Source organism: Polypterus senegalus, chromosome 8 (assembly GCF_016835505.1).
Source record: "Polypterus senegalus isolate Bchr_013 chromosome 8, ASM1683550v1, whole genome shotgun sequence".
Classification (NCBI taxonomy): Eukaryota; Metazoa; Chordata; class Cladistia; order Polypteriformes; family Polypteridae; genus Polypterus; species Polypterus senegalus.
The window spans coordinates 81,071,918-81,098,512 of NC_053161.1; the positions used below are offsets into that span (position 1 = coordinate 81,071,918).

The 26,595-nt window shown below is 39.5% G+C and overlaps 1 protein-coding gene across 3 annotated transcripts in view; it reads right to left on the minus strand.

Annotated features, from left to right (window-relative positions):
• The window catches only part of fbxo18 (F-box DNA helicase 1), a 90,433-nt gene that overhangs the window by 13,006 nt on the left and 50,832 nt on the right, over nt 1-26,595 (minus strand). For all 3 annotated transcript variants that reach the window (XM_039761340.1, XM_039761339.1, XM_039761341.1), the window contains exons 11-18: nt 19,934-20,156; nt 19,639-19,726; nt 19,147-19,233; nt 16,216-16,352; nt 15,701-15,797; nt 9,002-9,123; nt 8,292-8,364; nt 3,551-3,739 (exon numbers count right to left, since the gene is read on the minus strand). In XM_039761340.1, coding sequence (XP_039617274.1) covers nt 3,551-3,739; nt 8,292-8,364; nt 9,002-9,123; nt 15,701-15,797; nt 16,216-16,352; nt 19,147-19,233; nt 19,639-19,726; nt 19,934-20,156 — 1,016 coding nt within the window. The remainder of the gene's footprint in view (nt 1-3,550; nt 3,740-8,291; nt 8,365-9,001; nt 9,124-15,700; nt 15,798-16,215; nt 16,353-19,146; nt 19,234-19,638; nt 19,727-19,933; nt 20,157-26,595) is intronic.

The window sequence follows — 26,595 nt, forward strand, 5'->3', positions numbered from 1 at the left end:
TATCAGACGCTTCATATTTTTGCTGCCTTTTCAATTGTGTAATTCGGTTTTGTTCAGCTCTTTGGAACTGTTGCTTTTATCTGTGCACGCGCCAGTTCACGTGAGCCACTCGTGTACTTGCATCAAGGTTCCCAGCTGTGCTGGTGCCATCTCGCGCTATGTCCATAGCTTTATTTAATGTTACCTTAGTCCTGGCACTTAAAACTTTCTCTCAGTTTCGCTGAGTTTGTGTCAAACACCACCCTGACCATCTCATCTTCCTCTCCATAAGCACAGTCCTTCACCCGTGAATATTTACCCGTGGCAGTTTGCTATTGGATTGCCGCTGACGGACGGCCTTATATGGGCAGGCACTAAATTACAAACGCCAGCGCAGCCTGTCTATGAACTTAATTTAAAGTGTAGGTTTACATCGTGCTTTGTTTCCAAAGTAGCAGAACTCATGAATATGGTTGTATATGTCACTCGCTCGCTTCTTATTGTTTCGCTGCCTTCTCAATTATATAATGCATGTTTTCTTGAGCGCTTTTTGAGGTCTTCCTGGTTTTCTATGTACTGCGTGATTACGGGCGGATGATGTCACACGAAACTCCCCACGGCGTTGAAGCTCATCTCCATTACAGTAAATGGAGAAAAACTGCTTCCAGTTATGACCATTACGCGTAGAATTTCAAAATGAAACCTGCCCAAGTTTTGTAAGGAAGCTGTAAGGAATAAACCTGCCAAATTTCAGCCTTCCACCCACACGGGAAGTTGGAGAATTAGTGATGAGTCAGTGAGTGAGTCAGTGAGTGAGTGCTTTGCCTTTTATTAGTATAGATAGAGATATATATATAGATAGAGATATATATATATATATATATATATATATATATATATATATATATATATATACACACACACACACACACACACACACACATATATACAGTAATCCCTCGCTATATCGCGCTTCGACTTTCGTGGCTTAACTCCATTGCGGATTTTAAATGTAAGCATATCTAAATATATATCACAGATTTTTCGCTGATTTCTGCGGACAATGGGTCTTTTAAATTTATGGTACATACTTCATCAGTTTGTTTGCCCAGTTGATTTCATACAAGGGATGCTATTGCCGGATGGCTGAGAAGCTACCCAATCAGAGCTTGTATTACGTATTAAATAAAACTCCTCAATGATATACAATATGCTTCCCTCGCAGTGCTTCGCACACTTAAAAGCTCTAACAGCACGTATTGATTTTTGATTGTTTGCTTTTCTCTGTCTCTCTCACTCTCTCTGACATTCTCTGCTTCTGACAATGTTAAAAACGTATTTAGAAGGTTGTAAACAGGTTTTTTATGCTCTAACTGCGAAAATATTAGATTTATTAATAAAGAATCCTACTTCGTGGAAACTCAATTATCGCAGTAGAGTCTGGAACGGATTAACATCGATAAACAAGGGTTTACTGTATAACTGTGTGGAGAATATTTATAAACAGTGTGGGAGAGTTTATAAGGGCTTAAAATATATAAAAATAACCATACAAACATATGGTTTCTACTTCGCAGATTTTCACCTATCGCGGGGGGCCCCTTTCGCCTTCAAAACTGCCTTAATTCTATGTGGCATTGATTCAACAAGGTGCTGAAAGCATTCTTTAGAAATGTTGGCCCATATTGATAGGATAGCATCTTGCAGTTGATAGGAGATTTGTGTGATGCACATCCAGGGCATGAAGCTCCCGTTCCACCACATCCTAAAGATGCTCTATTGGGTTGAGATCTGGTGACTGTGGGGGCCATTTTAGTACAGTGAACTCATTGTCATGTTCAAGAAACCAATTTGAAATGATTCGAGCTTTGTGACATGGTGCATTATCCTGCTGGAAGTAGCCATCAGAGGATGGGTACATGGTGGTCATGAAGGGATGGACATGGTCAGAAACAATGCTCAGGTAGCCCGTGGCATTTAAACGATGCCCAATTGGCACTAAGGGGCCTAAAGTGTGCCAAGAAAACATCCCCCACACCATTACACCACCACCACCAGCCTGCACAGTGGTAACAAGGCATGATGGATCCATGTCCTCATTCTGTTTACGCCAAATTCTGACTCTACCATTTGAATGTCTCAACAGAAATCGAGACTCATCAGACCAGGCAACATTTTTCCAGTCTTCAACTGTCCAATTTTGGTGAGCTTGTGCAAATTGTAGCCTCTTTTTCCTATCTGTAGTGGAGATGAGTGGTACTCGGTGGGGTCTTCTGCTGTTGTAGCCCATCCGCCTCAAGGTTGTGCGTGTTGTGGCTTCACAAATGCTTTGCTGCATACCTCGGTTGTAACAAGTGGTTATTTCAGTCAAAGTTGCTCTTCTATCAGCTTGAATCAGTCGGCCCATTCTCCTCTGACCTCTAGCATCAACAAGGCATTTTAAGCCCACAGGACTGCCGCGATACTGGATGTTTTTCCCTTTTCACACCATTCTTTGTAAACCCTAGAAATGGTTGTGCGTGAAAATCCCAGTAACTGAGCAGATTGTGAAATACTCAGACCGGCACGCCTGGCACCAACAACCATGCCACGCTCAAAATTGCTTAAATCACCTTTCTTTCCCATTCTGACATTCAGTTTGGAGTTCAGGAGATTGTCTTGACCAGGACCACACACATATATATATATATATATATATATATATATATATATATATATATATATATATATATATATATATATATATATATATATATATATGACAGCAACACTCATCACTCACAACAGTGACAAAACAATTACATTGACAATCATGTTACGTTATTTTCAAAATTTCATTACTTCTTTAACACACTACTTCTCCGCTGCGAAGCGTGGGTATTTTGCTAGTATAATAATATAAGATAATATAAAAAAACACATTAAAAACACTGGAAACTTTACAGAGAGGAACAGTTATGTATATCACTAGACTAAAGTACATGCTCTACTTTGGCACTCTAGGAAGAGCTCAAGTTCTTCTGCTTTAATATACAGAAGGTTATATCCAAATAGTAAACATATTGAATAAGTTATCAGAATTATGCCAGCAAATATGGGCAAATATGTACCAGTGAAAATTACGACACATACTGAATACAGAAAAGTCCGATTAACACAAGGTTATTGAAATCTCAAAAATCTTCCATGTCCGAGCTTGCTGGATAAGATATTGTACCAATTTTAGCAAGTACCAAATAAGGATGACAGCCTGAGTACATTCCTGTCAGTTGCATTATGAAAATAGCTGAAGCAGTTATGTGTTAAAACTTAAAGGTTATTTTTAGCTGACAATAATATATTTATTATGATTAACAAATAAAAAGTTGTAGGAAACAAAGAATGGGGGTTTATCATCTACATGCCAGGATAAACACTTTAATTAAGATAAAAAAGAAAATGGTTATTTATTACAGATGGAAAGTTTGCATTATATGATCTACATTGTAATATTAAAATGTATAAAATACCCCCACAACTTTCTATGAGCTTACATCACCTCTACAATATACACAACAACAATATGCTGTACCTGCAAAAGAGGCATCTCCAACAAAGCAGTCGTGTATTTTCTTCACTAATGCAGGAATACGAAAATTATATTTTTCAACCAATGCTATCTTTATTTCAAGTTCACAATCCTCAGCTTCAAACGCATATTTCTTCAAGCCTTTATAGCCACCATGATGAACAAAATGTTGAATAAATCGATCCCTAATTTCTAAAATAGAATAAAAATCAATTAGCATCATAACAAGTTACACTCATAGTTTTTGAAACAAAAGAAGCAGAATCCATGTAATTATATCAAAATGCTAACAAGTATGAAGTTAAAATGGACTAATTGGTTTGGTCTAGACTGTGATGGACCGTCACCCTGTCCAGGGATTGTTTTTACGCTTGTGACCAGTCTTAAGTGGAATAGTGTCTAGCTTCCTCGCTACCCTGCTCTGTATTAGTGGAATTAGAAAATGGATAGATGAACAGGTTTTTCTACATTTTTCTACATTTATATATACTACAGTGCTTAATGGCCAAGGTTACTATTTTCACTTGGTTCCTTATTGATGCCAGTTTAACACATATAAAGTTCATCACCTGTACCTTCACCTATAAAATGAATCAAAGTAACATTAGACATTTGTGTTTAAATTGAAGTGAACACTGAGGCAGAAATCTCAAAGAGCTTTATATTCACATTTCTGCTTCATCTACAATAAGCAACCACCTTCTGTTAGCATGCTCACTCCAAAAAATTAAACACATACCACCTATAAACAATATTGTTGAAGTTTTTTATTTTTTACTTTTAACCATTCTTGGGTCCTTGCCATTTCTAATACAGCTATGTACTGTATGTTGAACGGAACAATCAAAGTGACACACACTCTGCCACTTTGAGTTTTGTTTTCTCAGTCAGTTTCTACCCGTGTACCAAGATGATAATCTGGAGAAGCTAAAAATACTCTGAGCTTATTAACCAGAACCAGCACTACTGATTATTATAGTTTGCTGTTTCACAGTCTATCACTAGCATTAGGTCTGCTGTGTCTGTAGAAACTGTGCTAATGAGTTGCTGACAACTGCACCCTTCACTCACGACTTAATCACTCTGTCCACTAAGTTCCACCTCATGACTTGCCCCTTCCCCGTGTCAAATTCATGCTATGTGCTTTGTTTTCCATGCTGAGTTAAAACCTTATTGCTGAAAATAGGGCCTTGCGGCCGTATGTGATTAATAAATAAAGAAAATCAGCCATTATAAATACTAGTAATGCCATGGCTATATTTTAATCAATTTAATGATCTCTTGATAATAAAATGTATCAATTTCTATCAAAAAAATGAAAACTCTGAACAGCAGTGTATGTGGAAATAAAATTGTCAAGATGATTAAAAATTTGCAATCATTGGCAATAGTTCTTTAGATAAATAATAAAGTTGTCATTGTCAAATCTGCAGATTTCTCTGTTTGAACAGAGGGTGGAGGGTGTGATTTACCCTAAACAATCATTTACACACATGACAAGAACATTATTTAATTTCATACGCGGTCTTTTTCCCTTAACATCAAATCCAGTCAAATAGAAAGGAGACAGGAGAGAGAAGTGTGTACAAAAATCTTTTTTAGAAAAATTGTGGAACTGCATTTTCCAATAGTATTCATCACAATAGCATTTACAGACATTCATACTGGATTTACATAAAATTAATAGTAAAGAATAAGTAATATTTAACCTACAACTGGTTGACAAATTTTTCATTCTGAATGAAAGCAGATATTGTTAACATGTATGTATCCTGGATAATCATGCCTGTTTATAAACACACAAAGAGATTCTGGTATATTGTTATAGAAACATATTTTCTAATATACCATGAATTTTAAAAATAATCCAACCTGCAATAATGCACTGCCCAATTTTACTCATTTTTAGACACGTGTAATTAACGACTCTAAAATTTTCATTTTTTTAGGTAGCTTGTTGTTTAAACAATGTGATTCTAATGTGTGCATATTTTTTGTTGTAGATAGAAACTCAGCATGTATCTGAGGTTCTTTCAAGGCCAATCGTTTCCTAAATCTTGGACTGGGCAAAGCTGCATTGTGTAAAAAATAAAGGGGAGATGATAGGACATACAGAATTTAATTGTCTATTATATACTGTATATAAATCAAAACCTAAAATAAAGCTGGGATATACATGCAACTTATATTAGCAAGATCATTTTCTTAAATAAAGCAATTTCAAAGTTTAAATCATTTAAACATCCCTATGCTGCTTGTAGTTAAAGCATGTGGGCACCAAAGGCTAGTACTTGTTAGCTTTTCAGCACTGATTAAGATCTAGCACTTCTTCACTGCTTAAAATGTCAAGCAATACATTTATCCTCTGAGGAAGTCTCTAGTGCTGTAATGTGTCATAAAAACTGGAAAATACAAGAACAGCTGTTGAAAGATATAGTTCACAGGATTAACAGATTTAAAAAAGACTAGATAACAATGTCAGAAAGTAAAATTCTGGCTATAAGAAAACAGAAGCAAAAATGAAAGAAAACAACAAAAAGATGGAGCAAGTGAATTCAACATTTGACTAAACAAAATAAAGTAAGCAGCAAAGTAGTATGTTGGTATAATAAAAGTAATGACAGCAGAGTCAGTATACAGTGGTGTGAAAAACTATTTGCCCCCTTCCTGATTTCTTATTCTTTTGCATGTTTGTCACACAAAATGTTTCTGATCATCAAACACATTTAACCATTAGTCAAATATAACACAAGTAAACACAAAATGCAGTTTTAAATGATGGTTTTTATTATTTAGGGAGAAAAAATCCAAACCTACATGTCCCTGTGTGAAAAGTAATTGCCCCTTGTTAAAAATAACCTAACTGTGGTGTATCACACCTGAGTTCAATTTCCGTAGCCACCCCCAGGCCTGATTACTGCCACACCTGTTTCAATCAAGAAATCACTTAAATAGGAGCTGCCTGACACAGAGAAGTAGACCAAAAGCACCTCAAAAGCTAGACATCATGCCAAGATCCAAAGAAATTCAGGAACAAATGAGAACAGAAGTAATTGAGATCTATCAGTCTGGTAAAGGTTATAAAGCCATTTCTAAAGCTTTGGGACTCCAGTGAACCACAGTGAGAGCCATTATCCACAAATGGCAAAAACATGGAACAGTGGTGAACCTTCCCAGGAGTGGCCGGCCGACCAAAATTACCCCAAGAGCGCAGAGACGACTCATCCGAGAGGTCACAAAAGACCCCAGGACAACATCTAAAGAACTGCAGGCCTCACTTGCCTCAATTAAGGTCAGTGTTCACGACTCCACCATAAGAAAGAGACTGGGCAAAAACGGCCTGCATGGCAGATTTCCAAGACGCAAACCACTGTTAAGCAAAAAGAACATTAGGGCTCGTCTCAATTTTGCTAAGAAACATCTCAATGATTGCCAAGACTTTTGGGAAAATACCTTGTGGACAGATGAGACAAAAGTTGAACCTTTTGGAAGGCAAATGTCCCGTTACATCTGGCATAAAAGGAACACAGCATTTCAGAAAAAGAACATCATACCAACAGTAAAATATGGTGGTGGTAGTGTGATGGTCTGGGGCTGTTTTGCTGCTTCAGGACCTGGAAGGCTTGCTGTGATAGATGGAACCATGAATTCTACTGTCTACCAAAAAATCCTAAAGGAGAATGTCCGGCCATCTGTTCGTCAACTCAAGCTGAAGCGATCTTGGGTGCTGCAACAGGACAATGACCCAAAACACACCAGCAAATCCACCTCTGAATGGCTGAAGAAAAACAAAATGAAGACTTTGGAGTGGCCTAGTCAAAGTCCTGACCTGAATCCAATTGAGATGCTATGGCATGACCTTAAAAAGGCGGTTCATGCTAGAAAACCCTCAAGTAAAGCTGAATTACAACAATTCTGCAAAGATGAGTGGGCAAAAATTCCTCCAGAGCGCTGTAAAAGACTCATTGCAAGTTATCACAAACGCTTGATTGCAGTTATTGCTGCTAAGGGTGGCCCAACCAGTTATTAGGTTCAGGGGGCAATTACTTTTTCACACAGGGCCATGTAGGTTTGGATTTTTTTCTCCCTAAATAATAAAAACCATCATTTAAAAACTGCATTTTGTGTTTACTTGTGTTATATTTGACTAATGGTTAAATGTGTTTGATGATCAGAAACATTTTGTGTGACAAACATGCAAAAGAATAAGAAATCAGGAAGGGGGCAAATAGTTTTTCACACCACTGTATATGTGCAAAGAGAGAAAAAAACTAAAATAAATTACATTTACACGTATTTATTTGGCTAATGCCTTTATCCAAGGCAACTTACAACATTTCAGATACAATTGGCTACATTTCTTTTTGTTTTTCCAATTGGAGCACAAGCAGGTCAAGTGACTTGCTCACGGTCACGCAGTGTCAGTAGCAGAACTTGAACACATAACCTTAGGGGCTGAAGTCCAAAGCCTTAACTATGCCACACTACCTGAATAAAAAGAGGTAAAAGTTATTCTCACAACCGTCAGGTGTGTGACTAAGGAAGAAAAAAAAGCAGGGTACATACACACACACACACATATTATAGAAGTTAAGGGTCAGGTTAATGGCTAGTTGAATCCAGCTCTAAAACAATCTAATGTAAATGAGTTTCCCCAGAATGGTATTCCTCAATACAATAACCAGAATGAAACACAACACAAACAATATTACTCTTTGTTAACCACTACATAAAAATGTATTACCTTCTTTGCAGTGCACTGACTGAAGAAGAGCCCAGATATCTTTAATCTTTTCTAAACCAAAACTTTTTAGACCCTGCAACAACAAAGAGAAGTGTTCAGTATGCTATGCAGCATTTTCAAAAACGACACCCGAACTCTGTTTTACAAATATTTGTTTGGATAAATTAGATCCAGTGTAATAATGTCATAAAACTACACCAAAGTAAAACAGAATGTAAATTAAGTTAAATGAAAATACACCATATCCATATTTCTAGCAAATCAGAATTTTCCATCCATCCATTTTCTAACCCGCTGAATCCAAATACAGGATCACGGGGGTCTGCTGGAGCCAATCCCAGCCAACACAGGGCACAAGGCAGGAACCAATCCTGGGCAGGGTGCCAACCCACCGCAGGACACACACAAATACACCCACACACCAAGCACACACTAGGGCCAATTTAGAATCGCCAATCCACCTAACCTGCATGTCTTTGGATTGTGGGAGGAAACCCACGCAGACACGGGGAGAACATGCAAACTCCACGCAGGGAGGACCCAGGAAGCAAACCCGGGTCTCCTAAGTGCGAGGCAGCAGCGCTACCACTGCGCCACCGTGCCGCCCCAAAAATCAGAATTTTACACCTTCTAAAAAGGCATTTTGTTCACATTTTCATTCTCATTTGAAATATAAACATTAGACTTCATTAGCGTTATGTGAAACTTACTCCAATGATGTGGATTTTCACTTGCTCCGTTCCCTCTACGACTTTCACTGCTTCGTCAAACACTGTTGAGTTGCAGCGACATAATATTGTAGTCTTTCCTTGTGTGCTTCCTTGTACACTTCCTGTGACAAATAATTCGACACTCTGTCAGCTATTCAAAAAATCATATGAAAAAAATGTGCACACACTAATATGCTTTACCAGCACAGTCATGTCAGGTCACTATGCCAAGAGGCTATACTTACCAATCCCATTGTTCCCTGTTTTATACAGACTCTTCACAAGATTTAATATTCTTTTTGAGTCTTGTCTCACTGCTAACCTAGCTATTTTTTATGTATTCATCCATGCTGCGTGTGTGTGTACCAAAACAATAATATCTGTAAGTTATAAAAAGTGTCACCACATCCTAGCAATGACATTCCACAACCACCAGAGCCTGCACTTGATGCTTGTATGTTCAGACTTTGGAATTTTGAATTGCAGCTCTCCATAACTTTAAACCCTTTAAAGATCTCCAATGGCATTTGGAAAAGTTAACAACGAGAACACTGTCTGCAGTGCAGCTAACTGATGCGTTCAGACATTTACTGGGGGTCACCCAGCAGAGACTGACTGTGAATTAATGCTGAAAGACTCTTTAATACAAGTATAAAATTATTACTTGTATCATGACTAGTTGCTGTTGTTATTTTGCTGCCATTGTGTCTCTGAGACAGTACTGTAAGTGGAATTACCTTTCCACAGTGCACTTCCCAGCAATGAGCCTGGTCCATTCACGGAGCTACTGCTCCCTGATGAACATAAGAAGTAACCACCTAGACACTATGTACAGTATACTGCAGTAAAGTAACACAAGGAGAAGCATAATACAGTTACTGTATGTTGCAGCTTTACCAGAATGAGGTTTTTTCTTTTACAATCACATTATCCAACAACATGCTGTTAGATTAACTTGCTGCTTATACTGTCAAGGATTAAACATTTTTTTTGCACACATAAACAAAGATGAACTTAATTTTACAAGGACAGTTAACATCAAAGTGTATATCTTACTGAATTGTATCACATTAAAACAGGATACTTAAGGAGGCAAGACATTAAAGCATCCCATTTTCTTACCAGTAATCAATCACAGTAATATCTGAATAAACAAAACAGAAGCCAGGAAATGACTAGGATAACTCAGCTGTATTGATTACTTTACTATTTATTTACTATTACTAACCTGCAAACAAATGTGCGCCCCCTAGGACCAGGATTTGCCAAATTGGTTTACAGCTTGGGAAAGGAAGGTAAATGGATATACTTTAACATTTCAAAGAGTTGGAATGAGGTCATCCATCATATTGATAGCCAGCCAATCAAATGTGATTAACATCACATGTTATGGAATCCCATGTGGAATTTTAAAATAAATATTCCTTTTCTGAGGAATAAATCAGAACAACATCAAGAGGAGTCAGGAGAGGGCAAGAGATGTTCAGCCGTTTCATTTAATTGTCAGCAAAACCCTCTCATGAACAACATTGACTGCTATGTCAACAAGTCGTATTATAGAATACATATATACATGAATTTCCCCTTGGGATTAATAAAGTATCTATCTATCATATATATGTGTGTATGTATACACATATTTATTCAGATTTTAATTTCAAACTTATTTTCTATCTTGTTTTATTTGGTACTAGCAAAATACCCGCGCTTCGCAGCGGAGAAGTAGTGTGTTAAAGAAGCAATGAAAAAGAAAAGGAAACATTTTGAAAATAACGTAACATGATTGTCAATGTAATTGTTTTGTCACTGTTGTGAGTGATGAGTGTTGTTGTCATATATATATATACATACATATATATATATATATATATATACATATATACATATATATATATATATATATATATATATACACACACATATATATATATATATACACACACACACACACACACACACATATATATATATATATATATATATACACACACACACATATATATATATATATATATATATATATATATATATACACACACATATATATATATATATATATACACATGTATACATGTATATATATTTATTTATTTACACACACACACATAAACATATATATATACATATCTATACATATACACATATATACACATACTGTATATACATACACATATATATCTACATATATACACATACATACATACACACACAAATACATATATATACATATACATACATATCTACATATATACACACACAGCTATTTCGTATCAGTGCAATACGCTGCTTGTTAAAACGGATAACTCCGCTCTTACGTGCAAGTCTGCGTGGATATTATGAACTATCGTATTTGTTCAAGTTCTTTTAAATTTTAAATAGAAGGAATTTTTATTTAGTCGACAGAAATATCTTTGGTAGGAATGGTAAAACAGACAGGAATATTATTCCTGAATAAATCAACTCAAACCTTAAACAACTTATAATATTTTGCTCTCCATAAAAATATATCCTGTCTAAATTATACAAGTTAGAAATAAAGTAAACGTTAAAAGAACAAACATTCAAATTTCTTTACTCTTATGTAATTTAATATAAAAATAAACTTAGATTTTAAATATCCCAAAAGATTTTGCTCTCCATAAAAATATATCCTGTCAAAATTATACAAATTCAAATATGAACATGCTGCATAACAAAACCTGGAAATATAAATAAAATGTGTTCCTTTCAGCAATAACAAATCAAATCATTCAGTTGTCTTTGCTCATATGTCATTTTAGAGCTGGACGCCTGGCATCTTTTTTTGGCCACAGGTTCGTTTCTGTTTGGTGTGAGGTTCTGTGTTGTGGAGATTCTCAGGATGGATTGCAGGTGCTCATCAGTGAGGCGACTCCTGTGTGCTGTTTTGTTAGTCTTTATCACTGAGAAGAGCTTCTCACACAGATATGTGCTACCAAACATGCACAAGGTTCGAGCCGCATGTAGACGGACTTTTTGTTCTTCAAAGTCACCAAAGCGCCGTGCAAACTCAGTGCGCTCAGTTTATCAGCAAAGTGCGATTTGGGAACACCGTAGTGACGACTTGGTTTAACATTACTTGGCAACAGGGTTGCACTGGTGCATTTGTGTCTCCCATAAAAGCAGCTTCACTTGAAATCACTTTGTGATTGTGCACGGTAAAACGTCCGCTGAAGTGTCAGATTCTTATTTAATTCTTCTGCTTTCTGTATCTTCTGCATTGCATTCAGGTTACCCTGATGTTTTGTCTCATAGTGCCGTCTTAGATTAAATTCTGTAATTACAGCCACATTAGCTCCACAAATGAGACACATGGGTTCAGTAAACATATACTCAGCCTCCCATCGGTTTTAAAGGCTCTATTTTCAGAATCAACTTTTCTCTTCAGCATCGTGTGAGCTAGCTTCGCAATAACTTGCAGCATCATAAGTAGACTTGATTAACGTGGTAAGTGTTCGCAAGGCAGCTGAAGCGCTGCATTGCATTATGGGATCTGTAGTTTATTGTGTTACCAGCGCTTCATATACCCGGCCATTAATAACAATAATACAGTATATAAAATGATCTCGGGCGGATATAATTACACGGGCGGATGTGGCCCGCCCTTGAGTTTGACACATATGGACTAAATAGAACTTGAAAAGATATATTTTTCAAATGTGATCGCAATTCAGATAGAGTTGACGCACTACAGCCTGCATGCCTCAATAAGTCATCCTCCCTCACTCTTACTTTTTACCGCTCATCTAATGAATACACTGAGTATGGCTTTACCAAAACAATCATTGATGGCTAATAAAGTATCCATTATTCGAGTATGTAGTTCGGGATATATATATACATATATATATATATATACCCGCGTATCGCAGCAGAGAAGTAGTGTGTTAAAAAAGCTAGAAAAGAAAAGGGAACATTTTAAAAATAACGTAACATGACTGTCAATATACAGTATTTGTTTTGTGAGTGTTACTGAGTGTTGCTGTCATCAAGGATTTGATTATCATTATTTCTTTCAATCAGGTTCGTATTTGTAGGATGTGTTGTGTTCAAGTTACATTCCGTGTTTGTCAATCGCTGTAAAGATGACAGGTTTCATTCATCGATTAGTTTCTTACTGCATCAATAAACAGCTCGTCTTCTTCTTTATCTGAGACCTGACACACTGCATGCACGGGTTTTTTACACTGTCTTCCTTTAGCGGACATTGACTTTTTCCACCGTGTGCTTTGTTTCCGCAGTAGCTGGATTTATGAATATGCTTGTATCAGACGCTTCATATTTTTTGCTGCCTTTTCAATTGTGTAATTCGGTTTTGTTCAGCTCTTTGGAACTGTTGCTTTTATCTGTGCACGCGCCAGTTCACGTGAGCCGCTCTGTGTACATGCATCGAAGGTTCCCACCTGTGCTGGTGCCATCTCGTGCGATGTCCATGGCTGTATTTAATGTTACCTTAGTCCTTTCTCTCGCAGTTTCGCTGAGTTTGTGTCAAACACCACCCTGACCATCTCATCTTCCTCTCCATAAGCACAGTCCTTCACCCGTGAATATTTAGTGGAGTTTGCTATTGGATTGCCGCTGACGGACGGCCTTATATGGGCAGGCACTAAATTACAAACGCCAGCGGAAGCCTGTCTATGAACTTAATTTAAAGTGTAGGTTTACATCGTGCTTTGTTTCCGAAGTAGCAGAAATCATGAATATGGTTGTATATGTCACTCGCTCGCTTCTTATTGTTTCGCTGCCTTCTCAATTATATAATGCATGTCTTCCTGGTTTTCTATGTACTGCGTGATTACGTAGAAGGCGTGATGATGTCACACGAAACTCTGCCCCCACGGCGTTCAAGATCATCTCCATTACAGTAAATGGAGAAAAACAGCTTCCAGTTATGACCATTACGCGTAGAATTTCGATATGAAACCTGCCCAACTTTTGTAAGGAAGCTGTAAGGAATGAACCTGCCAAATTTCAGCCTTCTACCTACACGGGAAGTTTGAGAATTAGTGATGAGTCAGTGAGTGAGTGAGTGAGTGAGTGAGTGAGTGAGTGAGGGCTTTGCCTTTTATTAGTATAGATTACTATTCATTTAGTGCATTTCTATACCTTGTATCTATAGTGAATGAAATAATAAATTGAAAATTAAGACACCTATATGTGGGGTAGCCACATTACTTGCCCATAGGGTTTATAAAGGCTAAGAGGTCGCTCCTCGAAAGAAGAGACAACTGTGGTAAAAGCAGGGCATATTGTTTGATCAGTAAGTGGCACAACCAAAAGAATTACGCTTTTAATTGTGTCGTGATGACACCTGTATGTTTGCCAGTGATAGTGATGAGTAAGCATCACCAATAAGTAGAGACTCCTATAGAATATTGTAAGATATATTACAGCTCCATTGTCTAATTAAAATGTATTCTCCATTGCCTGTTTAAGGATATCTATACGTGATTGTGATGGGGTTCTAAGTAGAATATTGAGGGGTGACTGACAATTAGGCTTTCAGCTGAGACTTTGTCTATAGGATCCCTATGTGTACACGTATCTGTATGTGTAATAATCTTAAGGTGCAAGAGTAGACCATCCTAGTAATGCACTTGGAAAGTCCTATAAAACCCACGATAATACATTGTTCCAAAGCAAGTTTAGATTGAGGTTCTTTTACATGGCTGTACTTGGGAGTGTCGTTCAAAGCATTTTCCATTAATTAAAGTTTGTCAATTTAAAAGAGTCAATACAATTTTCTTACAACACCCAGGACAGTCCATTAATAAATACGTACAGTACAGTGGAACCTCGGTTTATGAGTAACTTTTTTTAATAAAATTTTGACTTGATAAATGAGCGATGTCTTGCAATACGAGTAGTATGGATACACTTTGTCTGCTCAGCGTTAATGTGATCACAACTGAGCTGATTGTTCTTCTTTCTCTCTTGTGTGTGTGTGTGTGTGTGTCTCTCCTTTACAATCGTCTCCTATTCTCCGTCTGAGTCTGTGTGCCTCACTCATATAGTCAACATCCGTACAAGTGTATACTGTTTACTACAGCATTGTGACTGTGTGTGTATGTGTGTGTGCGTCCCCATCTTGCGCCCCAAAACAAGAAGCTGAGTCTCAGTACTTTAACAACACCAGCCTTATTCAGCTTGAAACAGCAACAGCGCTGTTATTTATTGTAGCGGGATCTTTATAATGTTCCTTGTATCACCTATTGACAGCAGATGCTTCTAGCATGTCTGTGATCTTTTTAAATGTTCTTATACGGCGAACTGCTACAGCGCTGGGAGACTGCGATTGCTTTGGTACGCTCTTCCGCGTGTCGTCCCGTTGGGTGGAATCCCACATGAGTTTAGAAACTCACTCACACCAGCCATGATTCTTTTTAAAGGTAAAGTGCAGGTTAATTTGTTTTATGTATTTTTACTTTATATTTTGTATTAATCATTTTTATATGAATAGTTTTGGGTTGTGGAACGAATCATCTGAGTTTCCATTATTTCTAATGGGGAAATTCGCTTTGATATACGAGTGCTTTGGATTGCGAGCACGTTTCCAGAACGAATTATGCTTGTAAACCGAGGTTCCACTGTATACTAAATTAGTTGGAGAGTCTGCTGTTAATTCCATGTGAGCAAACTCTTAATCAGTTGTTAATTTGTATCTGAAAATGAACTCCTTACCTTCCTGAAAACCTCCCACCAGAGTCTTCTTCACATTTTTGCATACATCAAGAATTGTTGCTCCAATGTAAGCAATTTCAGGACCAAATCGAAAACTCTAAGAGATAATGGAAACAAACTACTTTATAAAATCTTTCAGACAGACGTGCATGTTAAAAGTTGTGCCTAATTTTTTGTTTCTCTTGAGATGCAAAGTAGAGTATATGTAGTTTTCAACCCTACAAATAATTGACTTAAAGTTGCTTCTGTACTATATATTAAAAATTCATCATGTGTTCTACCCTAGTAAAAATTGGGCAGAAAAGAAGCATATTCAAAGAAAACACACTCTACACACAGCAGTAGAAATACCAGGAGCTGGACCCCTCAAACTACTTGTAAAATATAAGCAAGATGATTTCTAATCATGGAGTGTAAGCAAACAGTGAAAATATATACTCTGGGCCTGGGCTTAGAAAATCAAATGGTGTAAGTACTATATTCTCTGCATATTTGTAAAAACTGGTTTTACTTACCCGGGTTAAGTAAAATATATGTGTATGTGGAACTTCAGATAATGCATTTACGGCACCTCTGAAAGTATAGATTTGCTGGTGAGGGTCTCCTACGAGTATTTTTCCACACGGCTGTGACAGAACAATGTCAATGATTGCTTAAAAAGAACACACAAAACAGCAAGAGTAAGGGAAGATGTTTAAAACTTTAACTATTAAATAAATGTCAAATTACTAATGTCCTGTACAAGCCTATTAACAAGAAACATGTTGTGCTCCTTTTAGGAAAATGTAAGGAAGGCATCAAGAGCCGTACGGTAGGAAGGATAATTAAACTTTTAAAGCACAAAACAAATATCTGGCCATGCATGCATATGTTGCCCTAGTCCAGTTTACAATTGTGTTTTGTAAAAGATAAATGATAGACAATATTTATACCAAAATAAACAGAAAAATTATAACAATAGAGAAGCAAAAAAAAAAACTTCAGAATTATAACTCAATTGTCTTGGTGTAGAGATTGGGGTCCCTCAGATTCAGTTCCACAGGGCTACAGGTTTATGTTCCTACCTAATTTCTTAAACAGAACCCAATTCTTGCAACTAGAACAATTCATTTAATTTGATGGCACGTTGGCGTTTTCATTCTGCCATATAAGGTTATGTTTATATTGTAGATATCAACTTTCTGAGGATGTCACCCAAAAGATTTATGACCAGGAACATTTTAGTAATTCTAGTCTTCAATTTTTTTTCTTTCATTTCTTGCTAAATATTTTGTTATAACAGACGAACAACTGAAGGTGTAAATTGGATATGGTTAGATGGTTCCTTTGTTAGTTGCATTTGATTATTTGCAGATAGTTAGGAAAACAACAATTAATAACAGTGAATTTAACAAAAAAAAATCAATTGAAGGTTTGGAATCTTAACAAGAAAATTAACTAAAATGAAGCCCAAAACCTCTGATTAAATAATAACTGTTTCAATAATTGTCTCTTCCTGAAAATACTTCAAACCCTTTTCACCAGGCTTCATCAACAGCTGACTAGAGTAATACCAAACCAATGAGGGAAGCTGCCCACACACACAGCATCAGGCAATTTACTAGATTTGTCTTCTTTAACTTTCTTTATTTTAAAATATAGTACTGTACAATCATATTCAAATGTTTTTTTTTCATCAATAACTTTCCATTTTCACTTAGAATATACAGTGATCCCTTGCTGTATCGCGCTTTGACTTTCGCGGTTTTGCTCTATCGCGGATTTTATATGTAAGCATATGTAAATGTATAATGCGGATTTTTCGCTGATTCGCGGATTTCTGAGGACAATGGGTCTTTTAATTTATGGTACATGCTTCCTCAGTTTGTTTGCCCAGTTGATTTCATACAAGGGACGCTATTGGCGGATGGCTTAGAAGCTACCCAATCAGAGCACGTATTACATATTAACTAAAACTCCTCAATGCTATAAGATATGCCTCCTGCGCGGTGCTCGATTGTTTGCTTGTCTCTGCCTCTCTCTCACCCTCTGTGGCATTCTCTGCGCCTGACGGAGGGGCTGTGAGCAGAGGTGCTGTTTGCACAGAAGCTGTTTGCCTAGTGGATACGGGCGCTCCTCTAAGAAATGCCGCTTTATCGAGGTGCGTCCAAAAGCACACTTATTGATTTTTTGATTGTTTGCTTTAATCTCGCGCTCTCTCTCTCTGACGTTCTCTGCGCTTGACGAAGGAGATGTGAGCAGAGGGGCTTTTTGCACAGAGGCTGTTTGCTTAGAAGATAGGGACGCTCCTGTAAAAAATGCTGAAAGGCTACCTTCGCATTGATCCCTTCATTGCCGCTGCTTTATCGCGGTGCTTGCATACTTAAAAGCGCAACAGCCCTATTGATTTTTCATTGTTTACATACTCTCTCTCTGACATTCTCCGCTCCTTACGCGCACTTTGAAGAGGAAGATATGTTTGCATTCTTTTAATTGTGAGAAAGAACTGTCATCTCTGTCTTGTCATGGAGCACAGTTTAAACTTTTGACTAAAGGGTGTTATTTCATGTCTAGAGGGCTCTAATAATGTTAAAAAACGTATTTAGAAGGTCAGAAACAGGTTTTCTATGCTCTAACTGCGAAAATATTAGATTTATAAATAAAGAATCCTACTTCGTGGAAATTCATTTATCTGTCTGGAGCGGATTAACCGCGATAAACGAGGGTTTACTGTATAACTGTGCGGAGAATATTTATAAACAGTGTGGGAGAGTTTCTAAGGGCTTAAAATATATAAAATAATCATACAACCATATGGTTTCTACTTCGCAGATTTTCACCTATCGCGGGGGGGTCTGGAACGCAACCCCCGCGATCGAGGAGGGATTACTGTATAACCATGTAACAAGGTATTTTGTAACATTGAAAATTCAAACTTACTTTGGCCTTTTGGACATAAATGAAAAGTTTACATTCATGAATGGTAAATGTTTGTTAATATTTTTATTCCTGGATCCTGAACAAGGCCTTCATTCCATTAAAGAATGTGAATATGAAGTAGTTCATTTTAAGAAGATCTCATATTGCACACATACCCATAACCCTTAGAGTCTGTCAATAATCTACTTGTATCTCTATTTGGCCCAATAAAATAAATTATTTTATTGTTTGTCCACTGCAGTGATTGCATATGTTGCTGATGGTATTGAATATAATACTAATTGGAATGATTAATTGATATAGTCTACTAAATATTAAACCTCAATCCTTTTCAATTTGTAGCATTTATTCTTAAGAATTTAGCTTTTTTTTTTTGGACTGCTTCAAAATTACTATAGGTACTTTTCATATTGTGGTACCTGCAGAATTACGAAATCAGTGTAGTAAATGTATAAACCTAGCAATTTGACATTGGCAATGGATTAAAGGAGTTAAAACAGAATAGTTATTTCATACACCTAACATACCCGGAGTGCAATCTTGAGCTTCATCAATGAAAATAACATCATATTTGCGTAGGCGCGGTCGAGAAAGTTGCCATAATTTTAGGTATCCTGGAGGGAAAACAACATGTGTCAATTATTAAATCTTTATAATGAGGTTTTAAACTGTCATTTAAATGAATTAGATTTAAATACCACAAGGTTGTTAATTGCATTTTCATTAATTTATAGAGCACATTTTTTCTGTCTTAACTTTTTTTATCCTTCCAATTTCATTGTAACCTACTTGTAATCTGAAAAGTTCAGCAGCTTCAAAACAAAATACAGGAGTCCCGCATTGAAATAAGAGCTTAATCTAAGTGATCTGTGGCACTTTAATATAGAATGACATTCTGGACAGGACTTGTATAGTGGCTAAACAACCTGGAAAAAGCCAGACAACAGGCATTTAAACTGTTTTTGTTGATGCTGTTGAACACATATATAAATAGCAAAGATTTTGAAACTGACATTTACCATCATGAGGCATATGAAAGGCTGAATCTCTCATTTCTTTTAATTGTTTCATCTTCTCCCATATACCATCTGCATCTTCTACAATATTCTACAGAAAACAAACAATTTATAACAAAGCTTACAATTCCACTAACTTAGGTTGTTCATTATACAAATAAAATGTATGTTATTTGGCTTAAAAGGTTTATCATACTCAGACTTGAAAACAAGTACTCTAAAATGACAAAAAGTAAATTATACTATTTCAAGAAAGATGTCTATTTTAACACTTTTTTAAAAAAAAGTTAAATCTTACTAGTTTTTCTGGGTGTGACACCAGTTCAACTTTTCCTTGCGTTTTTTTGCAACGATCTGGGACATGCTGTGTGTTTATGATGTCATCTTTGGAAGCAAAGAAATTCTGAAGAGTCTGTGCGACAAGTTTTGCATTTACAAATCCACCTCTTCCTTTAGGCAGAACCCAATTGACACTGAAAGCCTTTAAGCCAAAGATATTAAGCTTCTTTAAACGTTGATACCTAAGAACAGAGCATCATTGGCAAGGAGAACAACAACACATTACTGTTATGTTTTTCATAAAATTCTATCCATTTAACTCAGAGGTTATACATTTTTAGTATTAATGATGTCTAAATATTCATTTCAAGCAACCCCTTCATTGATCACATTCATTATAAAATATTTCATGGAATTTTCTCTAACGTGGAACCTTGTCATAGATCACCTTAGTAGAAGGTCAGGTCAGGTCAGTAAGCATGCACTGGTGCAGCGTGTTCCCGCTCCCACCACACGACGAAACAGCTTGGGATCCTGGTTTGCAACCTCCGAGGTAGACATGCGGTCCAGTCCTACCCTCTAGAAATGACCATCTATCTGCTGCAGCCAGGTAATAATGGGCATCCCTTTGGCCTGGTCCAGCCACTCATGTCTTCAACAACGAGGATCCTACAAGCCAGATCACCCTCGGGGAATCTTTCCACATGGCCATATAGTGCCATAACTGACACTTCCTCACAATGAAGTTAATGTGCCTCATTTGGGACTCCATGAACAAACGCTCATTCAACACAAAGTCAAATCAGCGGTACCCAAAGATTCTTCGAAGAGACACAGTACCAAAAGAAGTTCAGTTTTCATCTCAGGTCACTGGATAGCATCCATGTCTCGCAACCTTATAGCAAGACAGGAAGCACCAGGACTCTAAATACTTGGACAATGCATCTACTGACTTCATAGAAAGAGTCGCCAGAGACATGAATGTCACTGCTGAGGTAAGTAAACCTCGTCTTTGAATATGGCCTGTCACACCTATCATTTTTCTTTTATGTTACTCCCACTTACAATTTACATTGAGTAGAATACTATATAAGGAGATTCTGCCCATGATTCATAGTTAGAAAAAATATAAGGTGTGGTCGACAAAAATCTGTTGCAAGCTGAATGCTTTAAGAACAGATGTGCATGGTAAAAATATGTTACTGTACATTCGTTTTTGTGCTGACCCATTTTATAGTTCTCATTACTTCTGACTCATAATCACTTCATATGATGCAGTGCTGTACAGTATTTCACTATTTTATTGTTTGTAAAAATGTTTATTTTCACTATTTATCACTTTCAGTATACTTCTTTGTTGCAAATATCAAATGCAGCAAATATGTAAAAGTTGTGACTTTGTCCTCTTCTATTGTAAATTATTGCTTGTAGCACATACTGTCAAATGAATATCACACAACATTTAATTTTTCAAACATTTTAGAAAGTAAAAATGGTAATATCAATATTTTCTGAAGGAATTAAATGTTTTGTTGCAGTGATTGAAAAAACTATAAATTTAAGCATTACGCTAACAGAGAAAACCAAATGCATAAACTAGTACTAAATGTGCAATTGTGCTTTTCAAAGTATCTTAAAAGTAAATTAAAAAAATCTAAGGAATATAGTACATGTTAGTACAGACCACACGTGTATGCAGTTTACTGTTACTGTTTAGTATAATAAAATAAAACAAATTAACAAAGATAATCACACACAAAAGAAAAAAAAGAGAACCTGCAGTACACAGACTTACCTAAGGCTTTACTTACTTTTATGATAACTTGCTGTTAGATATTCAAGTACTACTAAGGATTTATATGGTAATAAGCACTTCCATGAAAGACTGGGATGCAAGGTTATAATGTAGTATAACTTAATGCGAACCCAGCCTCATTACAGTTCGTACAAAATGTATTTTATCCGTAATAGCAATCTTCAGCCAGACGTAGTTACCAACATATCAATGTTGTTCAATTATATTGAAATATACTGTATATACATAACTTATATATAAATATCTACGCATGGAAGTGTGTGTGTCTGCATGTCTGGCACAGAAGTGCGAGGCGGTCCAGAACTGTAAGGCTACAGCATGAAGCTCAAAGAGCCGGCAAGGCAGCCCAAAGTTAACGAGTCAGAAGAAGAAAGTAGTACGAGGCTGCAGCATGAAGCTGAAACAAAGCGACTCCGTCGCAAAAGTGAAACCGCCAAGGTAAGAGAAACGAGAGAAAAACTCACTTAGCTGCTGATAGACAAGTGGGGCAAGCACATCCGCAACGCGAAACCGGCAACTCTGCATTTCAATTTTTTTTCTAACAATTTCCATAGTTTCTAGAAGCCCGGGCTTTTTACAGCATGGGCTTACACAGCCAGTGTGTGAGAGTGTGTGTGTATATATATATATTTTTTTTCATATTGTGGCGAATGGCTGGGGCTGCTGCTGCCCAGCCGGAATGCCCAAGAGGGCCGGAGGAGGGCTTGCACCTCCTCCAGACCACGAGGGGGCAACCGCCCTGGTTGCTTTGGGGACCACGGGTAGAGAGCTTGGAAGCTCAACGCTGTAGAAATCCGTGGTTGCCGCCAGGGGGCACCCTGCTGCCTTCGGAGCCCTGGACCTCAGCACTTCCGCCACACCTGGAAATGCTGGGGGGAAGAGGACCAGGGACACCCAGAGTGCTTCCGGGTGCGCAGCCTGGCACTTCTGCCACACTGGGGAGTGCCGGTGGAAGATGGCCGGGAAGCACCTGGAGCACATCCGAGTGACTATAAAAGGGGCCGCCTCCCTTCATTCAGGGCTGGAGTTGGGTAAGGAGAGGACGAGAGCTCATAGAAGAGAGTGGAAGCAGTCTGAAGGAAGGCAGAGACAGTGTGAGAGGCCTGGACTTTGGAGAAGTCTTGGGGTTTTTGTGTTGCACTTATTGTCTTGTAAATAGTAGAAACTGTAAATAAACGTGTGGAGGTGCTTAATAACATGTGTGCCTGTCTATGTCCGGGGCTAGTTCCACACTGGCATAGTCGGCAGGATGCTCCTTCTGGTTCAAGGCAAGGACCTGTACAAAAAAATAATGTTGTGGATGGCCCGGCACAGCAGGGGAGCAGCCTGCACACAGCCCCACAAGAGGGACTTGCCCCACGGACCGCCACCGGTCTGCAGAAGAGCTGTTTCCCCCATGGTGAGAAAAGACAACAGGCAGAGCAAGAGGACAGCGGGCTCCTGCGAGCGGGGCGTCGCTGGAGGTGCCCGGGATGGCCTGTCACCGACGGAGGCCACGCCGAGAACGTCTCCTCAGACAGATGGGACCCGGGAGGCAAGTTCCCTGCTTGCCGGCAACCGGCCCTGGTGGGCCACGTGTGTTTTCTGTGTTGCAGGCAGGGGCTGCCCGCATCCGCATCAGTGGAAGGTGCAGGTCGATCCGCGGTGCTTCGTTGACGCGGCGACATCAGGGAGAACTGCCGGAGAGGAGTTGCAGTCTCTAAGAAAGCGAGGCTCGTCACGGCACCAGGAGGGAGACCAAAATGGTCGTGGACTGGAAGTCGCTTCCTTTGACAGGCACGCAATTGGACAGTGTGTCTTGCGTGCCCGCCGATGACTGAAGAGAGGCGGAACCAAGGAATGTCCATCATGTGCCAGGGAGAGACCCGATTGGGCCGGAGGGAACGACCCACAGGAAGCAGCCGACATGTGTTGCTGACAGACAGGTAAGCTCACCGTCGCCTAACTTCCTGTCCTTGCCTGTGGTCCTGCGTGAACTGGAGGAGTGCCTTCAGTCTATAGGGCCATTATTGCAGGTGCTGAGTGCTCTCTGTGCAGAGTTGCTGAAGCTGGAGGGGAAGGCGGTCGCATCATTACAGACACTGCGTGCTGCGGCAGAACGGCATGACGCTGGATCCTTTGGCCGGAGTAGTACGGCGGGGAAGGCGAGTAGAGCCGACCCCGTACAGCATAAGTGAGGTCCCACCGAAAGTGCCCGTGAAACTCGTGACTGGAACCAAGTAGGGCAATCTCCAACAATGGAAATGGCGGCAGGTGCTGCGCACGTGGTGAGGGGGGGCAGATCAAGAGGGCTGGTAGGACGGGGTCTGATGAGTGCCCCGGGTCCTAGCACCCTACGCCCCGAGCCTGCGACGGCCTCGCGTCGTTCCATTGAGACGCAGATGGGACAGAGTCGTTTTTTAATGCCATAAGGAGACTCAGACCGTCAAGGCGTTCCAGAGAAAGAGGAGGAATCGAGGGACGCATGCCAGCTCCTCTGATAAGGGTGGATGTGAGACAGGCTGTTCATGTCCTGAGAAGGGCTACCCTCTGCAGAGGTAGAGGGAAGCCTCAAAGTCAGTAGAGATTGCAGGAGTGCAAACGGTCCCGTTGGTTGATCCAACAAGAGGGGCACGGACCAGCGGAGGGGGTGCCGGTCAGAGAAGGGAGCGCTGCCAGTGCGTGGCGCAGAGGGACGCCAGGAGGTGGCGTCCAGGCAGCGGCTCTGCCCCTGTTTCTGTTTGCTTTGCAAGACCGGACCCTGGACAAGTAGTGGGACCCGCTTCGTTGGGGACCAGCTCTCGCGGGATGGGCTGCTTCACCGGACGGGTCTTTGCTGGCAATGGGGCACTGTGGCAAATGGCTGGGGCGGCTGCCCAGCCAGGACGCCCAAGAGGACCGGAGGTGGGCTTGTACCTCCTCCAGACCAAGAGGGGGTGACCGCCCTGGTTGCTTTGGGGACCACGGGTAGAGAGCTTGGAAGCTCAACTCTGGAGGGGCCCGTGGTCGCTCCGCTGCCTTTGGAGCCCTGGACCTCAGCATTTCCGCCACACCCAGAAGTGCTGGGGAAGAGGACCAGGGACACCCAGAGGGCTTCCGGGTGTGCAGCCTGGCACTTCCGCCACACTGGGGAGTGCCAGTGGAAGATGGCCGGGAAGCACCTGGAGCACATCCGGGTGACTATAAAAGGGGCCGCCTCCCTTCATTCAGGGCTGGAGTTAGGTGAGGAGAGGACGAGAGCTGGAAGAAGAGAGTGGAGGCTGTCTGAAGAATAAGGCAGAGTGTGTGAGGCCTGGACTTTGGGGAGTTTTGGGGGTTTGTGTGTGCACATAGTGACTGTAAATATTAGTGTAAATAAACGTGTGGTGGTGATGATTAAACATGTCTACCTGTCTGTGTCCAAGGCTAGTTCCACAATATATTTATACACACACACACACACACACACACACACACACACACACATACTAGAGGGCCTTGTCCGCCAAACCACCCCTCCCCCCCCGGTCTCTGTCGCTCGCATATGTGGACTTCACTTTCATCAAACAACAAATCTTTTAATTCTCATGAATATGCCTCTTCATTGGGAGGTAACACTACTTTTATCTGATGACAACATGAATTAGAAGATCTACAAGTCTCCGACTTAAAGTTTAAATCCGAACAATATATTCAATCTCTTATCGCTGTGCTGATTGCAATATGTAATCTTTCGAGGTAACAGAGGCCCACCTTGCCTGAAGAAGGGGCCTGAGTTGCCTCGAAAGCTTGCATATTGCAATCTTTTTACTTACTCAATAAAAGCTGTCATTTTGCTTAACTTCTCACTTGACCTTCTTTAAAAAGGCAAATTTCGTTCTGGTGACAAAAAGTTCTATTTATCTATCCTGAGAAACTGTTAGGAAAATGTCCATCAAGATTCTTCACAGATTCGCTTAAGGGCGTGTTCTGCCTCCTCTCCCATTCTCTGACCTCACCTTAAGTAACTATTCTGTAAAAATGATCGAGTGTTTGCCTTGCCAACCAGGATTCCAAGCTGTTTTGTCATGTGGATGGTGCAGTGAGGCACTGTACCACTGCATGCTCCCCAACCTGACCTGACCTGACACAACATGCCAATTACATTATGATTAAATGCTTGAGGGGAGTGGCACGGTGGCGCAGTGGTAGCACTGCTGCCTCGCAGTTAGGAGACCCAGGTTCGCTTCCCAGGTCCTCCCTGCGTGTAGTTTGCATGTTCTCCCCGTGTCTGCGTGGGTTTCCTCCCACAATCCAAAAACATGCAGGTTAGGTGGAATGGCGATTCTAAATCGGCCCTAGTGTGTGCTTGGCGTGTGGGTGTGTTTGTGTGTGTCCTGCGGTGGGTTGGCACCCCGCCCAGGATTGGTTCTTGCCTTGTGCCCTGTGTTGGCTGGGATTGGCTCCAGCAGACCGCCGTGACCATGTGTTTGGATTCAGCGGGTTAGAAAATGGATGGATGGATGGAAATGCTTGAGGGAAAAGAAGATATAAAATATATAAATATCAGATATATAAAATAACAGAAACGCCTGGAGAGGATGCTATTCTATTGCAAGGCTCACTTACAATTTGGAATTGTGAATTAACCTGCACAACTTTGGGGATAAGGGAGAAACTGGAGACTCTGGAGAAAAACTCACTCAGACAAGCTGTGCAAACACCACACCCAGAACAACTGTTTGAGGGATTCAGACCCTGGACAAGGAATCCATGGGGATGCAGAATTTACCACCGTTCTGCATGTAATTTAGTAATATAAAAAGTCAAATTCAACAAAAAGATTTAAAGAGTCTACAAACTTTTCTAAAATATCAAATAAGGTATTTGAACATAACATATAAAATTATTCCAGACAGGTTGCAGAG